At 35.8% G+C, this 23,359-nt stretch overlaps 1 protein-coding gene across 4 annotated transcripts; it reads left to right on the forward strand.

Annotated features, from left to right (window-relative positions):
• Positions 1 to 5,898: 5,898 nt before the first annotated feature.
• RAD51AP2 (RAD51 associated protein 2) lies at positions 5,899 to 21,532 on the forward strand. 4 transcript variants are annotated; one of them, XM_083830807.1, is made up of 4 exons: positions 5,901 to 8,877; positions 10,208 to 14,253; positions 16,136 to 16,237; positions 18,778 to 21,530. In XM_083830807.1, exons 2-4 carry the CDS (start codon positions 10,245 to 10,247, stop codon positions 18,894 to 18,896), a joined length of 4,230 nt encoding a protein of 1,409 aa, XP_083686933.1. In that variant the 5' UTR covers positions 5,901 to 8,877; positions 10,208 to 10,244; the 3' UTR covers positions 18,897 to 21,530. The 4 variants fall into 4 exon arrangements, with proteins under 4 accessions (XP_083686932.1, XP_083686934.1, XP_083686931.1 ...); XM_083830806.1 differs by lacking the exon at positions 18,778 to 21,530 and having other exon boundaries at positions 5,899 to 8,750; positions 16,136 to 18,764; XM_083830808.1 differs by lacking the exon at positions 16,136 to 16,237 and having other exon boundaries at positions 5,900 to 8,877; positions 18,778 to 21,532.
• Positions 21,533 to 23,359: the final 1,827 nt, after the last annotated feature.

A 23,359-nucleotide genomic window follows, 5' to 3' on the forward strand; every position in this document is an offset into this window, starting at 1 on the left:
ATGGATGTGATCCATATGTTATAAAATTGTTTTCACTTTTGTATGATGATAGGAATTATATTTTGGGATGACAGTTGAAACTTAGGAGAACAATTTTTTCTGTAGTTCAGGAGCTTAATCTTTTCCAGTTTTTTTGTAAACCAGGAATCAGCTTCTATCCACAATATTGATATTTACTGCCACAACATCTGGAGACTTTACAGAACTAAAAAGGAACACATAAGTTGTCTGTGTGCTCTGTGACACACTTCTGCTACCTCTCATTAATTTTGTATGCCTACCGAAAGTCAACCCTTGAGAACCACATTTTGATGTCTGAACAAAAACGTGTTTTAAGCCCACAAATTGTGTTTCAGTGCCCACAAATAATACTTTTTATTAGATTAGGATCACATGGAGGATAGTAATAAAAACACACAAAAATAATGTATATATGGGTTACAGTGTGCTGATTCCCTTACAATGTAAACAATGCACCTGATTTCTCGATGTTTAAATCTTGCTTCATGATTGGCAGATATGTCTTAATCACACTAAATTAAAGAATTCAGAAAATATTTATGGCTGGTATATAAGAACTAAGGAGCATGTGTCTGGAGTAGACCTTTAGAGTCATTGACTGCCTAAGTGAATAACTGTGAGTAGGTCTTTGACTAAGAAATATGTTAAGTCTTCAGTTGTGATCCCTTTAGAGGAAATGTTTCTGACGTCCAAATCTGATGTTTCTATTATGAAGAACTCATGGAATATGAATGCATAATGAAAGCAGCCTCTGAAACATTGTTGAGTAATTCTCTCATAGTCAAAACCTTCTGTTATTAGAACAAAATATACTATGTTATTCTGTTTACTGAAGGATCAACATACCTTCTTTTTTATCACTGGAAAGATATACTTTTTGGAAGTAATTCAGACAGGAATAATCAAGAAAAAGAGGAACAACTCATTCAAAAATCTTTAATAGATTTAAAGAGGGATGTGTATTCAACCTGCATATTGATTGGGCACCGAGTTTGGAAGACCAGTCACTTATGATTTCATGAATATTTGGATTTGAACACTTCTCATTAGTGGCATATTTCAAACTAAACATAAATAAATGTATTCTTCTTGTAAATTTTGTGAGCATACAACATATTTTTAAATAACAATCTGAAATACAAATCTAATTAAAAAAAAGTAAAAATGTCTATACTGGCTTATACTTATATATCTGGTCTGTGTATAGATGGCACGGTGTCTTGTCTCCAACAGTGTCCAGTAGCTGATGCTTAGGGAAAGTGTATAAGAAATAATGCAAATATAAAATGACCCTTCACTTAGTAACCTCTAGCTTCTGACAATCAACATTTTGCTATTTTATGAATCTTAGTATCTGGAAGGATATATCTTTCCTTAATTATTAGTGTTGGAAACACTTATGTTTTTGAGCCTCATCACTACATGTTACCAGGAGTTCCACATTTTAATTATGCAAGAAAAGTGTTAAGTTTTGTTTGTGCCATGCTTCTAAAATACTAATTTCAGTGATATGTCTCAGTTCTTGTCCTGCAAGGAATTTCTCATAGTTTAGCTGACATGTCAAAAAAAAAAATAAATCTGGAAAAAGGAATGCATAGCAAGGTGACAAAGTTCACTGATGATATTGACTTGTTTAGGGCAGTAAAAATGAGAACCACATGTGAAGAACTATAGAAGGGCCTTGTGAGATTGAGCAATAACCTGGCACTTAAAATTCAATTTGGAGAAATGTAAACTGCTGAAGAGGGGGAAAAAATAGTCCTAGCTTCACATTTAAAATTATGGGCTTTGAAATGACCATTATTGCACAGAAGCCAGCACTTCAATTTATGATAGATGGTTCAATGAAAATGTCAGTGTTCAGCAGCAGCCAAAAAAAAAAAAGACACAAAAAAAATAAATAAAACAAAGCATAACAAAAACACACCAAGCTGAATGTTAAAAATTGTTAAGAAAGGACTGAAAACCAAACTAGAGAATAAGAGAATACTAGTATACCGCTGCATAAATATGTGAAGCACCTGTAACTTGACCGCTACATACACTTCTGATCCCCATCTTATATACATGGATATAGTAGAACTGAAAAAGGCTTGGAGAAGGCACCAAGGATAATCAAAGGTACTTAAATTGCTTCTGTACTAAGATCAACCAAATAAGATTCTTCTTCAATCTGGAAAATAGATCCCTGAGCTGGATATGATAGAGTTCTTAAAAAGACATGAATAAATAGCATGGTGGGGGTGTGGGGGTGTGGGGGGGGTGTAGGGACTGAGTGTTTGCTGTCTTTCAACATGAGAAAGGGAGGTTTCCAAATAAACAAAAAAGGGATTGCTCTAAAAATCATTAAGGTTAAGTTGCGAAATTCTTTGTTCCTGATTTTCGTGGGTGCTAAAAGTTTATGTGGATTTAAAGGGAGACTGGAGAAAAGATCTATTGAATATAGAAAAGAAATTCATGGAAATCCTGAATACTTAGACAGGGACCAAACTAGAAATGGTTACAGACTGTTCTTAGCAGATGCACATGTTTTAGCCCATTCTTATTGTCTTCACAGATTGTCTGAGCTCTTGTTTGTTATCAGATAAGGTGCTAGGCTGGACTGACCTGAGTATAGCTCAGTATAACACTTCTAAATTTCAGTGAATCTTTTCTTTTTACCTGCATTATGCTTTTTAAAACTAATGACTTTATAGACTTCTATCTTGTTTCCCTTTAATCATCTTCCTTCTTCAATTATAAATCCTATTATATTTATTTAATTTTCTTATCTGGATGTTGTTTAGCATTGCTGATCATCACTATTGCTTTTTCTACATTCAGCACTCTTATGGTACCATTTTAGTTTAGTTTAGTTTAGTCTAGTTTAGTTTAGTTTTCAGATAGGATGACTACTACTAAAGATTTGGACATATGTTATAAAAACCTATGGCAATGTTTTCCCCCTTTTTTTTTTTCCTTTTTCTGACTGATGGATAGTGTTGAATGAATGCTTTCAGAGATTGTCTTCCAGTCCCCCCCCCCTTTTTTTTTCTGAGTATTAACAGCTAGTAAATGTATCCTATATATATACAGTTAGTTTTCTTTTTCTTCTTCTACATATTACTTCTCATTTATCAATAATAAAATCTATCTAGAGTTTTACCATGTAGTCACTTAGTATTGCAGGATGATGCTGTCATTCTTCACAATCAGCTCTAACTGACTTCCTCTAATAACTGTGATCTGCTTTACATACTTTTTCAGATCATTTATGAATATGTTGAACATCATAGTTCCCAGCACAGGTTGTTCAGAAATGAAGAGAAAACAACTAAAGGCCTTGTCAAGCTCATCAGTTTGGTTTCATATGAGGTTTGATGGCCTTAGGTAGAGGCTAAATGCACAATACTCAAAGGTGCATTTCAGTTTTTGATTTTTCACTTCAAAAGGTACTTTCATCTTGCACACTTAATTGTCATCTGTTCTTGCTGATGAAAAAAGCAATAAAATCTCAAAAATCTTAAGAAGGTAGATAGGAAGTGGCTGAGCAGACTTCAGAAATTTTTAAGTTCTCCCGATGACAGAAGTTCATTATTTTTCTGCCTCCTAAACATCCCCAAATTATCAAGCCATGATACATCACGCACTTGGACAAGTACCTTTATGTGAGAATTCAAGAACCAAGCTGAGAAGTCTGCACTGCTTTTATTGCCTTAAGACACTGCAGTACCTATTTTAGTTGTCTTTTTCTTTTGCTTATGTGGGAAATGAGTTGCAAACAATATAGGGGAAACTATCCTACAAAACTTTTCAGTTGTCCCAAAGATATTTTGCATGCCGATTATGTGCTTTTGCAGAATATTATGGGTGTACAGCTCACGCTCAGCGTGTACACTGTCGTCTTCCCAACAAAAGCAGCACTTTCTGCGAATTTCTGTGATACTTTATCACCTCCAAAGTGGCTCCACTTGTCTTAGACACTGTCTGAGCAGTTGCTCCCTGCAGCTTGTACAGTATACTCACTGGGTAATGGCAGAAGGGGCTGCTGTGTTTGTGGTTAACCAGGCTCATTTCCAAGGACATAGAAATCTACTGATAAGTAGCTGTGACTAACTTGTAGCTTTACAGTGTGCCTCTGAAACATAACTTCTTAACTGTAAACAGAGTTCAAGAGGAAAGCAGAAGTGTAGATATTGTGTATCTTCACCATGTGCTTTGTTGAAGAGTTGTTTGTTTGTATGCAATGTTATTCTTAGCTACCCTTTTATCAGAAATAGATACTACTATAAGACTAAATGAATCACTGTGTGTTACTCATGCATCACACGTAATTTAGTTAGTCTGTACATGATAAGCATAAAGACTGAAAGAAGACAGCAACAATGAAAAAAGGACGATGGTTTACTTAAAAGGAAAAAAAAAATGTGGTATGACTAGCTTTTTGAATCAAGCAGCTGAGAGGCAACGAGGAATCTCCATCCGTAGAGGTTTTCAGAGCTTGACTGGAAAAGCCCTGAGCAGCTTGATCAAAGATTGAAGTTAGATGCAACTTGAAGCTTGGCTCCACTCTGAGCAGATTGGTCCAGAGGATTTCCAGAAGCCCCTCCCAACCTAATATTTTTCTACGGTTCTGTGAAGACAACCATATGTTGTGTACTGTATCTTGAACAAAAGTCGGGCTTAGGGATCATATGGACTGAGTTAATTGCCTTGCTAGCATGAAAGGGAGGGTTCAGCATTCTGAGTGCCTTTGGATGTGTATGACCTGAATTCAGCAACATTGCAGATTTATAACAAAGAGTTTTGAACTGTCTGGCAGGCATAACTATTTTCTTTGTTTCCCTTTGTGAATAAGATGGATAGTGGCAGGTAAAATTGGATGAAGATCCTTTGTATCTCTGTGTCTAGGGCTCTGTATATGAAATATCTTGTTTTGCTGCTTCTGTTTTGGAATCAAGCTGCAAACAAGGTACTTCAGCTGGAAAATGAGAATGTCTTTGGGAATGTAGAGGGAGTTAATATAATAGAGAATGATATGATCACAGCAGCAGAGCGGTATGATCAAACAGTGCATCGGGTGATAGGAAGAGAACGTGTCCAATATATCAAGTCCAATGAACAACAGCTTTTATTCAAAGTGACAGCTGTCAAATGTGTAGGATATGAAGCAGTCAAGCAGTGACTTCATTGCAGTGGACAAAAGAAACGGGTCGCACAGGGGGATGATTCACCCTACAGTTACATAGGGATAGTTTAAGCTCTTAAATGCATCTTAAGATTGCATGTCCTTCTTGTATTCCCCAAGATGTAACAAAGCTCCATTTGAAAACAACAGATGAGTCTATTATCAGTGGAAAGCAGAGCACCAAACCGTCTTCAAAGAATTCAAGTCATCGCTGTGGAGCTTTGCTAGACCAGTGCAGGGAGAAGACAATGTGTGTAACTCTTTTCAAAGGGTTGAAGAGTGGATACTTTGTAACCCCCTTGCTTTACAACAGTATTTTTCTTCTAATTTTTCTCTTTATGAGGCTGGAAGGGAAAAATTTTCCTTTTGAAGCAGCTTCATTTTTTTTTTTTTAAGATGGTTGCATTGTGTTGGTCACAAAAGAGTTGTCACCATTTAGAATGGTAGAAACAAAGAGGAAAATCAAAATTTGAGTACTAATGGAATATAAAAATAATAATGTCTCAAGAAATGGTACCAAGCATTTAGTAAATATTTACTAAATAAATTCATGGAAACTTGTGATTTTGGGGACAGTTTTATTCCGGGTCCAGCTCTGAGGGACAAGCAGATGCTGAATCATTCTCTTTTCGAAGAACTGTTGCATACACGTGGAACCTGATAGAAACATAGTGTTATCTCCTATATGATGGTTTTTGTTTGTTTTTTTTTTTTTTTGTGATTATGAGCACTGCTGAGAATATGGATTTAAGGTATATGATGAAACACGTGGTATTCCTTATGATTGCAAGTCCGCTGGGTATAGTTGAAGTTCTATCTTTAGTCTACCAAGGAACATTTAGGAAAAAAAGCTTAACAGCTAAGTATTAACTATTGGAGAATATGGATTAATCAGGAACACAGGGAATGGTGGAAGTCTTTATTTAAACTATTTCAAAATGACATGGGTATATAGAAATATGTGAGTTAGAGGTGTACAGCAGAAGTTATGATAGAAAGTATGTGAAGTATTTTCACGCAACAACTCTTTTCATGGATACTTTTAATGATACTTGTGTTACATGTGTGACAGTAAAATATTGAAAAAAGTTAACTTGTAAAATACTAGTTCTAAGAATGCTAATTTTCATGTTCATGAGTGTCAAATGCAACTTCTTAATGATGAAAAAGGTGGAGTATGATAATAAAATAATTTCCTACTAAAGAATAACATTACTTTTGGAATCTTAATTATTACCCTTAATGAACCAGTGTTACATGGTGAACTACTTTCAGAGTGGAATTTTTTGCATTACATTTCATGATAGAAACACAAAAGATTACAACAGACTTGAAGTTCATTCTTAAAATGCAGTTTACTTACAATAAAGTACAAGGGCAAGGCTGCGGTCATTAAGCTAGCACAGGCAGACTGAGAAAAAGGAGTTAAGTAACATTATGTTGTTTCACTTGGCAATTCAGTTGTCAAATTTTAGTGTCTTACAGCTCACATAGACTAGTATCATTATTTTTGGTACTGTCTGTTTATATTTGACTTAATCTCATAGTATTTATTTCTGACCTTTATTTGTTCCTGACCTTTATTTTATAATAGTTTGCCATGTTTTTCTTTCCTATTTTGAGAGAGAGTGAGTGTGCTACAAAGCCAATGTTTTAAACACTAGTTTGAAGTACAGGAGTGTTTCTGAAGTTGGTCACTGCATCAGAAACTTCTTTGTTGAACCCAATTAGTCAACTTGCAAACATAGTATAATAAAGGTTATATGAGAGACATATGGAGATATAATCATTTGACAGAAAGTAAAATTTTTGAAATTATAAAAATTCTAGAACTAAAATGTGAAGTGGTGTTTACATCCCATTAAAATATTACTGAACTTGATAGTGAGGAAAATCATTATGTCTTTTTCCTGCTCCATCTGTAGAAATATGCTGTATCCAGTTTGTAATATCAGTAATCAAGTAGTATGGATGTTTTTGGTTATGATTTGAAAATTGAAGTGTGCAAAATATGCTTCAGTGGAAGTCTGTCAGGTTATGCTAGCTAAGTTGTATATAACAAAATAAGCCACAGGTCTGAAACAACTGAATGGACTTTAATAATCAATCTTGATTTATCGTGGTGTAGATGCAAGAAAAAAAGTCTTCTTTATTTTTCATGTAATCCTTGTTATTTTCAGTGTTCAGAGACAATGAACAATTTTAAACTGACTCCTGTCTACCTGCAACCCACGAAGCGTGGTGAGGGACTTCACACTGGCAGGCAAGCGAGGAGCTATTCCACTCAGAAGATGTGAGAAAGCACTGTGAACACGATAACATTTCTGCTTCAGAAAAACACAATAATTTGTCTTCCAGGAATGCCACCTTGATGCTTCTCTAATGCAAGGGAATAGCACACACAAGTGTTGTGGTGACCCCGCTGCTCTCTTGCCTGCCTTAAAATCTTATTTCTAGTTCATATCATGGTCTTTGTTCCATATGGTGTTGTAAATACTTTAAAATATGAGTGTAATCTAATTGATTTCAGTGAGATTATTTGTTGCTTAAACACAGACAGGAACCATATCTTGTTAACTAAAGATTGATTCAATTAATATTATTTCTTGAGTATTAGAAAGCAGATATTACCCAGATTTATTTACAAAAGCAGGAATACTGAAAAGAAAGATATTTTAAGTCTCAGTTCCATACAGTTCGTAAGTGCAATGTGTGCTGCCAGGTGCAATGGATGTGTTGGGCTTCAGGAGACCTAATCACTGTGGCATGGAAACACACCTTAACAAAAATATATTTGTGGCAAAAGTCCCTGAAGATATTGGTATTTTTACTGTCGGTCCTTAATGGTGTTAAAGCAACCAGCTGGTTTAGTATGCACTTTAAAAAATAACCATTCTGAAAGGAATTTCAGGAGGGGAATAGAAGACACCTATTTCAGAAGTAGAAACCTGTGTGAATATTTGGTAGTTTTGGAATAAGTTTGTTGCCTTAAGCAATGCTTGCTACTGTGGGAAAAGAGTTGAAGGAAACAATGTCTTTTCTGCTGCCAATGTATCAAGAGAAGAATTGTGGAAAAAACCTTTGGATGTGAGGGTTTACATACACAGAGCCTCCTGCTTTTTGGAATTACGCAAGACAGAAGAAAGCTTGTAGAAATAACTGCCCGCGTGCTATTCGGTCAGCATCATCGCCTTGCTCGGGCACCAAATCTTGTACTTGTGGCCACCCCTCCTCACAGCGGCTGGGCAGCTGCGGCTGCCGCCGGACTTTTTCCTCCTGGCGGAGGGAGACTCAGACTCTGAGGAGAACTGATGTGAAGCGACTGGGTGGGGCGGAGGGATTCTTCCCGCCTCCAGAGGCTCTGCCTGCCCTGAGGCGACGGGAGCGGGCGGGCGGGGAAGGAGCCGCGGCGGGGACGCCGCAGACCGAGCGGGTCGGCGGTGTTGTCCCGGGGTCACTTGGCCAGGTTCCCAGCTCGAAGTGCCCCGTGCTCCGAGGGCAGCCCCGGTGCGGGGCACTCAGAGCCCGGGGAGGAAGAGGGCGGCCGAGGGGCGCCGCCGCGGTGGGTTCCTGTGGGCGCTGAGGGCTGCGCGGGGCGGGAACGCCGCGGGGCTGGGGCTCCGGGACAGGAGCGAGCCCGCTGCGGGAGGCGGTCGCCGTGAATGACTGAAAAATAAATAAATAAAAAGGTTTGTCAGAGGATAAACGAAAGCAGGAGGGAGAGGCAGGGGAGGAGGGGGCAGGACGAAGGGACCCATCACCTGCAACAAGGGAAACCCTCCTCAGGGAGGGGGAGAGCCTCGGGCTGGAAAGCCACAAGTTGCCTGGGCATTTGTTTCCTCTGCATTTCACAGGAATATCCTCACTTTATTTATTTATTTGTTTGTTTGTTTATCTATATATTTATCTATTTGTTTATTCTATGTGTGCCATTAAAGAGGTAAACCTGACTAATTAGGAACGCTGCTTAATCTTTTCAATCATGCGCTCTTGCTTAAGAAAAAAGAAATAAATAAAGTTTTCTTAACTATATACTTCATGAAACATTTTGAGCTCCTTCCCATTGGCTCTCGGAGGTCAGGTCTGCACGGTGACTGGGTTGCTCAGAGGTAACGGAACCAGTCTGTTACATGTGATTGCTGCTTACCTACATAACCACCCTAGAAAAGTTACTGACATTTGGAGAACTTAATTGTAATTAATATATATATATAATACATTTAACGTATAAATTTTGTATCTAATATATAAGCATATGCGTTTATTTTACATGTTTTTAAACCTTTATTTATTAATAATTATTTGCATTTCAAGAAATAATGAATTCCCTCTATCAGTACACGAAATGTTACTTTGTTCAAATTATGTTCCACACAGTACCTAGAATACCTGTTTGTAAATGTACTTGCTGTGTGCTTTTACTTTGAAGAGGCATGAAGCTAAATATCATGTAGGCTAGTATATGTGGTGATCTAGATATGTATCCTCTACAACACTGTTTCTTTGTACATGAAGACAGATACAGTGTTTTATCATACCTGAGGATTTTTGATAAACATAGTTACAGCTCCACATTACAAATTATCCCACAGTGAAGACAAGGCTAGCTATTCCTGTCAGCTTTTAACAACTTTAAAGGACCCACTCCCCAGATTCTGAAGAATTCATCAGTGAGCATTATTTTCTTTAAATTTGTTCTCAGTACTCATTTTGGGTAAAATTGCAGTGTGACAAATACATGAAAAATGTTCTTTAACTTGTTCACACAGTGAAATTATCACCACCCATTTTAATTTTGTATGCATCTGCAGCTTTTGTAAATAATCTCCATGTTAAATTTTAGGTCTTGTTTTTAAATGATTTTCAGTGATCCTGTCTTTATTCCTGTTATGCATACCAAACAAATATCAGCATGGTAACATGTATGTATAATAGAATTACTAATTTATATTCTGTACATTTTGGAAATCATTAAAAGATAATTTATGCCTAACACTCCAATATTTCTTTAATTTTCAGGACTGTCTCCACAAGTACACAGCTCATTTTTCTGAGCATGGAAAACGCATGTACTCAAACATTTTTATCTGTATCACAAAATCAAACCGAATACTACTTACATCCAAAGTGTGATAAAACAGAAAGTAATCAAGAAAACATAGAGGAAGAGGAGCAGCAAAAGTTAGAAGAAAGCATCTGCTGTGTTAACAGGTATCAGACACCACCAAATGAGCCTGTATATTTATCAGAAAGACAAAACAGCTGGGCATTAGAAAAGGAAAGTTGTGATAGAGCAAGAAAAACTTGTGTGAGAGAATTTTCCCATTTTCAAACTTGTAATAGTAAAAGATTACCATGTAGAGTATTAGAAAATAACCTGTCCACCAAAAGCCAGAGTCCTGAAAATGAAGATCAAAATATTGTACAAGATGACATTTCTTTGGATGTGTATGGGCAGCCTCTTGAAACAGAGTTTTGCAATGTGTGGAGTGCTACTAACACATGCAAAAATCTACAGGTACTAAATCCCATCCAAGTGCTTCAGGACAACAATATAGAACAAAATAAAATAAAAGATGATAATGAACTTAAACAAAATTGTTCAGTTACACCTTTAAACAGAGATTTATTTCAGATGGAAATGTTAAGTCATAGGTCTGTCTCTGATAAAAGGTGGAGACAATATCAACTTCTGCAAGTTCCATTTTTATGTGGTACCAGTTCTATGCTTTCACAGATAGAACACAAGAAAAATATTTTTTTGGAAAAAGTATGCAGTACAGAAAACAAAGATTATTACAATAATGGTCATCAAACTACTACAGAAAGAGATAATAAAGAAAAATACAATTCATATGTAATTCCAACATCAAAACCTTTTAAAAGTATAGAGCCACTGGAAATTCCCAATTTTTTAATGAAAGAAAACACATTTCATTTTCCTAGTATTTCAGATAAAATAAAGAATAAACTGCCATCAACTAAATTGAAGGAGATGGATGGGAAAACTCCTAAAGACCTACCATCTTTGATGCCATCTAAACAGATATGTGCTGTGCAAAAAATATCTGAGATAGGGAACCAAAATCTGCAAAATGGTGAAAACATTGTAAAAGCATCATCTGCTGGTTCTGAATGTAAAGAAAAGAATTACCAGTCGGTTAGCAAACAAGAGTACAGTGCTTGGGCGGAAGAAGACAAAGCATCTGCAACTTATTTCAGAGGTATCAACACAGATATTGAATGTAATCTAATATTTGTTGAAAGTGATTTTAAAGATAAGATGCTGGAGAAATCAGATGGTGAAGATGACCAGAAGTCAAGGATCCACATTTACATTAGTGCTAAAAAAGTTCAGAACAAGAAAGTTATCAGCAGTATGGATATTTTGAAGGGATTGGGGAGGAAGAACAGTCATAACAGGGTAACATTTAATATACAGAAAAGCATTCTAGCAGCAACAGAAGCATTAGAGAAAAATAAGTTAGACATTCACCATGGTCTGCGTAATTCCAATGCTGATATTAGATTGTATGAAGCAGCATCAAAACTATCTACAGAAGAAATACTTGATTTCAAAAGATATTTAACTAAAAACATTGTATTTGAAAGTAATTGTACTCCCATTGTTGTGCAGAATTTTCCAGATAAAAAAGTGAGTTTCAATATAGTGAGGGGAAAGAAATGGTTTAAATTAAGGTTTTCGTTTCAAAACTTGTTATTTGGAGCATTCAGGACATGGACTGAATCTTTACATAAAAATATGCCCAAGTGTCAGGCTGATGGTATTCTACATTGGTTTCATTTCTGTAAAACATTAAACAACCAGTGTTATACTCAAGAGTTAGTAAAGCGCAATATCACTAGGAGCCACAACAATAAAACATGCATTTATTTGCTGGCAATTGTTTCAAAGTATCTGAAGCTGAAACTACAAAAGACAATTCTTGCTTCCTTTTTCAATAAGAAGAAAGCTTTATTACCAACTGAAGGGAAGTTCATGCGAGTGGAGAAACATCCTTCATGTGGCAGAAAGCAAGTGCAGTTAAGTTCATGCACAGATAGTAATCTGAGGCAAAACGCAGACTTTTATAAAAAATATGAAACTTATCCAGGCATTGTAAAATCTAAATTTGTGAATACCATTAGTTTTGAATTGCATAATGAATGCCAGAGAAGACATTTTTCTAGAACTTCAGGTGATGAAAAGTCCACTTTCCTAAACAGAGGGACCATCTTTCATAACCAAAAAAGAGGATTACCTAAGGGAAGATGTATCAGAAAGGACCACCTCTTGTCCAGAGGGAGTGAAAGATTTCTCAGCACCTATTTGAAGTCTGTAAGTCACAAAAAGGATATGAAAAAGCAAATTTTAATTTCTAAATGCCTTATTTTGCTGCAGGGCAATTGTGATTGTTCTTCACTAGAGAAGATATTTTGCTCCAAAGTCACAAAAATGCAGTATCTGATAAGAGCAAATCTTAGATTTTTGACTTACCTTCCTGCTTATTCACAACTTAAATTTGAAAAGGTAAATTATAAATGTTCAAATCAGCAAATATTAGTAACTACAATAAAACAGGCAAAGAACGTATTGAAGAAAATGTTCATCAGCTGCTTTCATAGAGAAAGACTTATAGCTTTACCTTGTGTTTTAAATGACAATGAAAAACATAAAACAACTGGATTTAGAAATTGTATAAAGTCTACAAATGAAGTTATATATAAGAGGAAGAAATACTTGGGTACTTTTAGTTATGTAAAAGCTGATAACCAGGAATATTTTAAAACCAAAAAGTTACAAATAAGTTTGCATAATTTCATGTCTAAAAAAACTCTTCCAATTTTTGACACATACAAAAAAATTCCGCTTAATAATGATTCTGAAGACTTTGACCAGCTCCTGCTTGTAAATCAATATAATTCTGTCAAAAAAATGACTACTGAGGAAAACACTATCAGTAGTTCAGAAAACATTGATAATTTGTCTGATAAATCAAAAGATGCTTTAGCTTTACCTGAGCAGTCAAAAACAACTATGGAAAAATGTTGTTCTCTCTTGTTACAAGACAGTCAAACAAAGAAACCTGAATATTGCAAAGAAATAGATGCATGCAGCTTACATGTAGCCAATGAAAAAAAAATTGTAGATTTTCCAAATGCTTATTTAAGTTCTGGAAATATATTTGTTAGTTCCATAAGTGGTTATCAGTCTATCACTTCACCACTGCATAGCAGCACTTTAATCAGTAAAGATGGAGTAGTAAGTGATGATGGACACTGCAGGAGTTGCTTAAGTGCAGAAAAACAAAACCGATATGAAAGAATTCATGCCACTATGCACGATCTATCCACAGGAAGTCCTACTGTAACAGATATATACTTCCAATTACAGGCTAAAGAAACAGTGTATTTTTCTTTACAAGGACATACTCAGACAAATAAGGCTGTCAGTTTAGAGGCAGCAACTTGGAAACAACATCTTGAATATGTAAAACAGGAAGAGATAAGTGATGAACAAATGCATGTAACTAATGAAAGTCAATGTGAGAGTGTAATGAATGACTTGATTATGTCATATTCAGAAGATGAATCTAAAACATTCATTGCTGCAGAAGAGAAATTAAAAATGCATTTATCTGTAATGAACAATGGATGTCTTGAAGACATAAAAGATGAGTATTTACCTTCGGAAAACAAAATCACATATGAATTTGAACTGAAGAGGAAATTTGATTTAGTGCTAGAAGAGCTACGTATGTTTCATGAAATTAGCAAGGGAAACGAAAACAATTTATCTAGTGTGGAAACAAACTCACATAACAATTATCGTGCGTTAAATAATTCTGAGGGGATAGATGAAAATGTGGAAAGTGTTTATGAAAAGAAAACATGTGTTTCTTCTCCAGTCTGTGGTACTATAGAAGGGCAAAACATAACTGACAGTGATGAAAGTTCATTTAATGAAAAAATATCACATGAAAATGAAGACCAAGAAGCACCTAAGGAGTATTGCATTTCAAGACTGCTAGGTGAAGAATTGATACATTCACCTATTGCAGAAGGTAAGCACGTGGAATTACTAACTGTCAATAAACAAATATAATTTTTTAGGCAAATATTTATATTTCTTTAAAGGTACATTTCTTAGCTGAAAAAAAAAATCTGTAACAACAGCTGAGTTTTCATTGAATTGTACAATGTTTGTGGAACCAAAGGTCCTTCTCTGTGAAGAGCCAAATGCAAAACAGCCACACTGGTACCGCTGCTGCACATCGTGTAGTAGCAGTTGTAGTTTGGAATTCAGCCGGCGAATCTCAAACTTTACTTAATGCATTCCATTACAGATTATCTCTTTTGTCTTAAACTTCATCATAATAACCCTTAAAATCCCCCAAAATTTCACGGACTCCGTAAGATGCACATTTATAGAGAGAATAGGCTCAATTACTACATGATAGATAAAAACAATATGCGTAAAGGAGATGACTGTTCCCTTACAACCAATGTGTTCTACTGAAATACTTTTTACTATTATGGAAATCAACTTCACCTTTTCAAAATGAATTTTACATAATATTCAGAAGCCTGTTTTCTCTGAGAAAATGGAAGAGTAGAATGATCACAAAACAGAGAGAAATATTCGGAAAAATATTGTTTGGAGTTAGGTGATCAGTGGTGGCAGTCACTTATTAAATCTCTTGGTTTTGTTCTAGACCTAGGAATACATAAAAGCCAGTCTTGCAACATTTACACGTGTGGTATCTGCCATTGATACTAATATGTTCAATTTACTGAACAATAAAATACTTTGGGAAGATAGGCAGTTTAACACTAACTGAGATAAAATTAATAAAGATATATTTGAGCATTTTCATGAGCTATAGGCACTACTTGTCATGGGTGATCCTTGCTTATTTCTCACAAAGCATTTCTCTAAGCTATTTGTCCTTAACAGATAATTCTGGGCCATTGATACCGTGTTGGTGAAGGCATTTTGAAGCACTGAAGATCTCAAAATCAGGAAGTGGAAGTTGTTTCTAAACATATTCTGCATTTAATCTTTCTAAAGGCATTTCCATAAGCACTTCCTTGCCTACTTAGTTCCTTGTATAGCAACCTATTTTGAAAGACCTTTTTCCATCCAGAATAAAGGAAGCATATACACCTCACTTATGATTCTGGAAACCAAGAAGAAAGTCAGTTGAATACAGTACTTTATAGCTCCAAATAGCTCCCATATGATAGGTAAATTATTAAGACAGTTTTCAAAGAATATGCTTATAAGATTTTGCATTTGAAATCCAGGTTGCAAAACCGATGAGTTCTCACAGCTGTAAATTAAATCAATAAGAGATAAACTTTGGACAAAATTTGGTAAATTCACAGATAAAAACATGGCCATTTCAGATTTGGCATCTGAAATCAATTTCCTAGGGACTCAGCTCTAAATTTATAAAGCAAAGATCGCAGGGGTTTTGTGAAGGTAATTAGAATGAAACAATTAGAAGAGTGTCACAGAAAAGCCCAGGAGGAAATTCTGTTCAGTGGGGTTTCAACTGTATAATGTACTGCAAGTTACAGCTGCATGCCTTGTCGCAGAGAATGAAAACCTAACAAGATACCAGATTAATTGTTCACTAAATGATCATTCCTCTACCTTGGTCTGGATTAAGAACATCCAAGTGGAGAACACATGTAATCACAGGATTAAAGACTGCATCATTGTATCTATACAAAGAGTTAATGAGGTGTACAGATAACTTTTGACAGGCCTCTGAGCATGAGACTTTGCAGCTTCATTAATATTTCCCATGACGTGTACATTTTTTTTTTACTTACATCCCCAAGAACCACAAATTAACAAATAGTTGAAACAAAATTAATTATTTTTTTTTTAAATTTAGTTAAAAATCTTAGATGTTGCATTCTTGCTTCTCCTTTAAGGCGACTTTGATTCAGTTCATAAAATGCCATACACATGGGACCCTGCTTTTTTGTCCTGCATGCTTTCGAGGGAACAAAATTATAATTTACAGAAAGAGGGAGGTAAGAATATATTTTTCTATTATTTATACCCACAAATGCCAGTGCTAATAAACTCATTTCTGAAATACTACTATTTGTTTCTTCCCCATTTAGCTTTCTCTTCTCTTTCTCTCTCTTTCTCTCTCCCTTTAAATTATACGTTACTAGAAAGCTGTCTTATCTTTGGCTTTGGTTACAGAGCAAGTCATGCAGATAAGCCATTTTATTCCATGAGTAAAGAGAAGAAATCAAAAAATGTGGGGTTTCCTTTGCTTTTTTTTGGAGCTATTTGGAACAAACATCTTCAAGCTTCAATTGTTTTGATACAGCCAAAACAAATGAGAATATTATTTGCTATACTTTTCTTGGAAGAGTTGTGGTGTTGGACAGCTCGTGAAAGAAAATTCAGAAAGATATAGGCAATGTTTCTATTAGAATTTCAAAAGGCCTGTTTTTACATTTTTTCTAATGCTTGGAAACGTTCAGTAAAACAATATTATTAGTTTATTTTGAAATAAAATGTTAAAACTTTGTAAGACAATGCTATAGATGGCTCCTGTTTCACTGACGCAAATTATGTACAGATATTTTCACTTTTATTTCCTATCTTAAACTGGTGCACACATTGCTGTTCTCAGAATTCAGAGAATTCTGTTTCCTTCTTTCAGGCCATTCTGTGAAATAATGAGACCAAAAATCTTGAATGTTTACAGATCACCTCTGATTTTTTTTTCCCACTTTTTTTTTTTTTTACTGAAGATATTACGTGATACTATTTTATATGCCGAATTCAAAATGTTGCAAAGAATATGGCTGTATTTTTATTTTTATTTTTATTTTAGTTTTCTTAGAAGTTTTGTTCAGATGGTGTTGGAGCTTGCTTACTCCTGCAAAAGATCAGGAGATGACTGAAACTGGATCGTCTTCTGTTTCTTCTTCCCCTGTTGCTTTGGGTCAAAAGGCCAGAGGAAGAAAAAAACATACATTTTCTCCCTTGCTATTACTAGCAACTACTTCCTCTACGTCACTTCCTAGTCTTTTTTAAGTTCCCATCTCTAGATATGTTTGGAAGCAAACCTTAACAGTAATTGCCTGGATCACCTCTTTTCCAGTCATGTGGATTTCTAGGGCAATAGCACATTTCTAAGCCACTCTATACCTTATTTCTAGTACTTGTCAGAATCAACAGGCACCTAATAAACTTCCAGTGGAAGGAGCTGAAAAAATTTCATGTTCACATCTTCATCATTCTCAGTCAATAGACTGTATGGAACGTTTGAGTATCTTCCTACATGATTTGAGTTGTTTATGTATTTTGGGTATGATAACTGTTTTTTCTGCTATGCTATTAAGCCTATTAATTTATAAAGTTCGGTTGGCAAAGCTCTGTGGTATAACCCTGCATATTGTTCCTGTAGTTAGAAGAAAGAAGTTAGGAAGTACAGGTTTGATGCTTTCTGGTAGCAGTAAGTTCTTTGTTTTATACCTGAAGTGACCGTTGCCTCCAAAGCTGCAACTGTTTGAGAAAGGAGATACCTGAGTGGGACAAGAAGATTTATATATCATCAGTTTTACAATTCTGCATGGTTTCAGAACTACCATGCTTTATTGGCTGCATATAAGCTCATAATAGTAGATTGACTTTTAGTGCGTGCAGTTCCTCTTCCAACTGACTCTTACGAGTCTTATAAAAGATATATTGGCAGTACTACCTCATCATTGACTTTTTTTTTTTTTTCCTCATCCCATCATTTAAAATTTTGGTGCCTGCCTAAGGCTCTGATGGGCTCACTATTTGATATACTAGCTAACTGCTCATTGCTTCCTCTTTTCATAGAAGCATGGAAATAAAATTGGAAAAAGTCCTGAAATTTGACACCTTCCTTCTTGTGTGATTGTTACTTCTTCCAGATGCCTTAATGTCCTAATCTTTAGTTTACAACGTCGTGGTCTTTCATTCTTCCACACTGAATATACTGTTGTATGCAAACCAGAATATCTTCTAAAGCATGATTGAATCATGCTCCAGGTTACCACATGGGGTATACCTTACCTAATAAACTATGGAACAGAAAATCAACATCCTTCTATCCTACTTGGTGAAAAAAAAAAAAAAGTGATGCAAGAAGAGTCATTATGATTATTATCACCAGTGGAGTGATAAAAACTCCCATGGTAATTTGGAGTTGCACATCTAAACCCCTCAGACTAGTGGTAAGTATTAAAGCTTCGTCCTCTCGGTATATCCCCCTTCTCCCAGAATGCTAATTGCTGTGGACAATATGTGACTTGCCAGTATATTAGGAAAGTTTCTTTTTAACGTTAGGTTGAGGATCCTTCTATTTAAAAAAGAATGTGAGCATGACCCAGCTACTAGGATTTCAATTTCAACCAAAAAGCATATGTTAGATAATACAGCTGAATAAAATGGAGATGTGACAGAACCAAGAGGCTGCAATTAATGTTCATCTGATTTACACATCTTGGATGTATATATTTCTGGTGAATATCATATGCAATTCTGGTTTTACTTTCACTTTTTTTTCCTCTTTTTTATATAGGATACTTTCTGTCACGTGAAGTTGCAAGAGTACAGCCTCTTAAAACATGCAAAGGCCCCATCAGGATTGGTCTGTCAAGAAAAGCTAGACCCCAGAAGCTTCATCCTTACCTGAAATGACTTACTGGGTTCTCTTACCAGTCTTCACATGAAAACATTCTGCCTGAAAACTGTTGAAATGTTTTTATGCTAAGTTGCTATGTTGATAGTTTGATCTTTGTGCCTTATGTTTTTTTTAGGTATTAATATCAAGTACTTGTTCGTGATTTATTTAGGAATTCTCCTGTGAGTATTTAATAGCAAAGGGATTTATGATGAATGTTTACTAGTAGAAATGTTAATGGAAAAATGGGAACGTTTTAAAGTTTATGTGGTATTAATAAAAAGTGACGTATTCATCATCTATTGGAATGCTTATATATGTATGATTGTATAGTTTTAAAACTCAATTATTTTTTTAAAGGGAAATGTTACAAATGTTTACAGAGGTGTAGGGCAGAATTCCTGGAAGATACATTTAGATTACTAAACAGGAAGGTTATGTTTTAGGCTTCGTTTCCTCTGACTTCTTTTCAGTACCATGCACTTGTCCCATTAGACAAAGAAAACTTCAATTGCAGTGAAAGAATGATGATAAACCTCAGTACACATATTAATGCTTTGTAGCAGCTGACATGAGGAAAGCTGAGCAAGATGAATTGATAGGGAAACACATCCATAAACCAATTATTCTATAGAATCTGTAGAATTCTATTGGGTCTGTGGAATTTAGAACAATAGTGCAAAGAATAAATCACTACACAGTTGAGTCTAATTAGATGAAACCTCAGAATATGCCTTACAGTAATTATATCAGGATGCTGATCTCATAGGAACCTAAATAAGAAAAAGAAATTTAGTACACAATGTTGAGAGAAATTAATAAGGTAATAACTTTTAAGAAACTGTTTATAATTCAGTTTATATTTCTATTATCCTTGTATGAAATAGTAAAAATATCAGATAAACATTTGTTTCTGGGAACAGCTGGATCTAAAACAAGGGATTCTAGATTGCTATCTGTGGACCACAAGTTGTCCAAAAGACATAGTAAGTGACATTTACCTGCTCTAAAAAAATAATTTTATGCAGTAAAACTTACTGTAGTGATTTCACACCTGTGGCTATGTGTCAAATCATGCTGCTCCACCATGCTGCTCTCACACTCCCTGTCCTCAAAAGAACAGGGGGAGAAAATACCACGGGGTCCATCCCCCAGGAGCAAACTGCTCCAGCACGGGTCCCCCACGGGCGGCAGCTCCCTCCAGACCCCTGCTCCTGCGTGGGCTCCTCTCCACAGGCTGCAGCTCCGGCCTGGCGCCTGCTCCTGCAGGGGCTCTCTATGGGTTGCAGCCTCCTCCAGGCCACATCCACCTGCTCCACTGGGGGCTCCCTTTTCAATCTGTCTGGAGCTGTCTCTTATACACTGACCCATTAAAAATTTGATGATGCAGGTCTAAGACTGTCCATACTATTGGAGAGCATATTTCTGGAGCTCACAAGACAAAAAAAAAAAAAAAGTTCTTCCCGTAGCAGTAGTCCTAACCTATGTAAAAGTGTAAAAGTGCTAAGCAAAAGGGCAATTAGAAAACAAATTAAATATAACACCGACAAACCCAAATTAATGTGCTGTGAAGGTAATATATTAAGAGGTAATCATTGCACCCAACCATAGACCCAAGCTTAGTTTTTGTAACCTAAAGTGTCACATAAGCTTAGAAATAGGCATACCCATATGACATGACCAGCCCCACTGCATTTATTGACTGCTTGTAGGTATTGAACCATACAGGCAAAACTCATCCTCAGTCAAACATGTCACTATAGCCAATGATGACGTGACATCCACCTTTATAAATGCATGATTTTGTCTTTTACTTATTCTACAAAATCCAGTCCAAGTGAAGAATTTAGTTGATTGTTGCTGTTTCTTGTTGCTAGCATTTGGATCAAGACTCAGAGAACACACAGGATTTTCATACTGGTTTTGAAAATCCTGCGATAATTTTACACATGTTGAAAGGCAGCTGTCTGCAGCAGCACCTCCATGAGGATGCCAAGCAGTAGATCATAGGAATTTCCCTGTGTCAGACAAGATCCAGCATTCGTCAGGGCAGAGAACAGCAGGAGCTCAGCTATCAACTCTACCAAGATCTTGGGTGGGAAAACCATTGATACCTTGCTCTTGCCATGGTTGCCTCCACATCTACTCCAAGCAATTCAGAAGCAGCTTCCAAGGCAGGGAGGTTAATCAGCTCCCTTGAGGAATGTGCAAGTGAGCCTGTAATTAATCAGCTAAGAAGTACCAGCTTAAGTTTCACTGGATACAAGAAAGTAGTGACAGAAGAAAATTCTGTAGCTAACATTTTTTTTTACTATCTATCTGGCTTGAGAGCGGGTCCATAGGTATCTGAATGTCTCCCCTGGAGTTTTGTCCTCACAGTTGGGCAAGCAGTCCCTTGAGTGTTTTCCAACATGAATTAGATTTCAGGAATGACTTCTTACCAATGGCTTCTACCTCGGATTCATAAAGGTTGATGTTGACAATAGAGGATTTCTTACAATTTGTGAGTGATATTTTTGTATAACACATTCTCTGATCTCTTTGGAAAAATCTTCTCTCTATGTTGTTACCCACCCTACACCTCACACTTGCACTGAAGAGCTCTATTATCTGGTAAAAAGATAGAAAAAGCCTGATACAAGTTAGAAATACCTTAAAATGTTAAAATATCCAAATGTTAGATGGTATTATATACAATATAATTATTATACCAATAATATAAATATAAAACCAATAATTGTATACTTATATCTGTATTACATACAATATTTAGAAGTCAGAAACATGCATACTTTTAAATCAATGAATCTTGCAATGTTTTTTGCAAGATATCTCTTTACTTAATGCTTTCATATGAAAATACCAGAATTCTCTTGTGTGTAGAACAGAGAGCCACTTGTTTCAGAGCAAGAGACAAAATCCTAATTCACTGAATTTACGCTCAGCAGCAAACTTTGTTGTGTTTAACAGTGTAAAGTTTTAGCAAGAATGTTCCAAAGTATACTGGAAAATGTACTGGAAATATAAAAATGCATTCTCAAACTTAAAGACCAACCAACAAACAAAACCACAAATCAACCAAGGAAAAGGACAAAAATTGGACCATGCAGACAATTGAAAAGACTAGTCCAGCTGAGACATTATGTAAGCTTTGCTGATCATTCAGCTGGAGGTAGCTGCTAGGAACATGCCCTCATCTTAAATAACAGAGGAAGGGTTGGCACTGGGAATGCCAGACTGGACTTCTGCCAACTTTAGCTTCCCTATTAACCATCAACTGGAAAAAGCTCAGGTACCTTATTACACTGGATAGCAGGATGCGAATGTTCAGCTGTGTAAATCAGCTATATGAATTGGCCTTGTTCCATTGACTTCACTGAAGCTGTGCAGATAAATGCCAAGTGAAGATCCTGCCATATGTCTTTGCATATTTTATTAAAGCAATGTGTATAGATTCTGATTTTTTTTTCTTTTCATTGCAGAAACAGTATCTGGTGATATTTTTTGAATTAATTAAGCTCAGTTATTAATGCTGACTGTAACAGAAATGCAGGTGTTGAAGTGCCTTTATATTTTAATAATAATGCATAAAAGCCTAAATATAATTTTTGAATGATTTTTTTTATCAGCTTCTATAACAATGAATATATCTATGGCTTATTTAATACAAAAAGGATTCAATTATAGCCTAATGAACTTGAATTCTGTTATATGTACCAATAATGTGATTTTTTAATAAATAGTAATTGAATGTCTCTTTTTTTCTACCTTTGAATGACTGGATGAAATGCTCAGACTGCTTTTCTCAGGCTATTTTGGACAAATGCGGGTGGTTAGTAGGTGAACAAATGCAATACCTAAAATCCAGCTTTGTAACAACAGCTGTGTATTAGAAGTATAACTACTGTCGCTTTCAGGGAATTGAATTGAGACCCATGATGAAGCCCTGCTCCTTCTCCCACTGCTGGTAAGACAGTTTCTGAAGAAAAGAATATACAACAGACTTCTGAAAGAATGAATTGGAGAAAGGGCTGGAGTGACTGCATTTACTAAAAGGTTCTCCAACAAGCAAGATGGTGCCAGGGCTTATTGTGAACATTCATTACCAAGAAGCTTAATGTGGTTGAGATCAACTTCTGCTCTTAAAATTCACACCCAGTTTTGATCTTAACACTCTGCTCCCAACAGGAACATCCCAACACGTCATTTCCACATACCATTAGAGAACATACGTGGCCACATTCTTTACCTACTATGTTCCTTGCCAAACCATTTCTAGACAGTGTAAGATAAACTCAAAATACAATTTAAAACTACCTGGGCAAGCTAAAAGTTATTTTGTTCAATATTATTTCTGTTAAGTCTGAATAAAGACAGGCTTCCACACTGTTTTCAACATTTGTCTGTTGTTGGTCCAGGTGATAAATGGAAGTGTGACAGCTGTTTATATGAAATGCAGCAATTTAACATTTACAAGTCA

Source organism: Anser anser, assembly GCF_964211835.1.
Source record: "Anser anser genome assembly, chromosome: 3".
NCBI classification, from domain to species: domain Eukaryota; kingdom Metazoa; phylum Chordata; class Aves; order Anseriformes; family Anatidae; genus Anser; species Anser anser.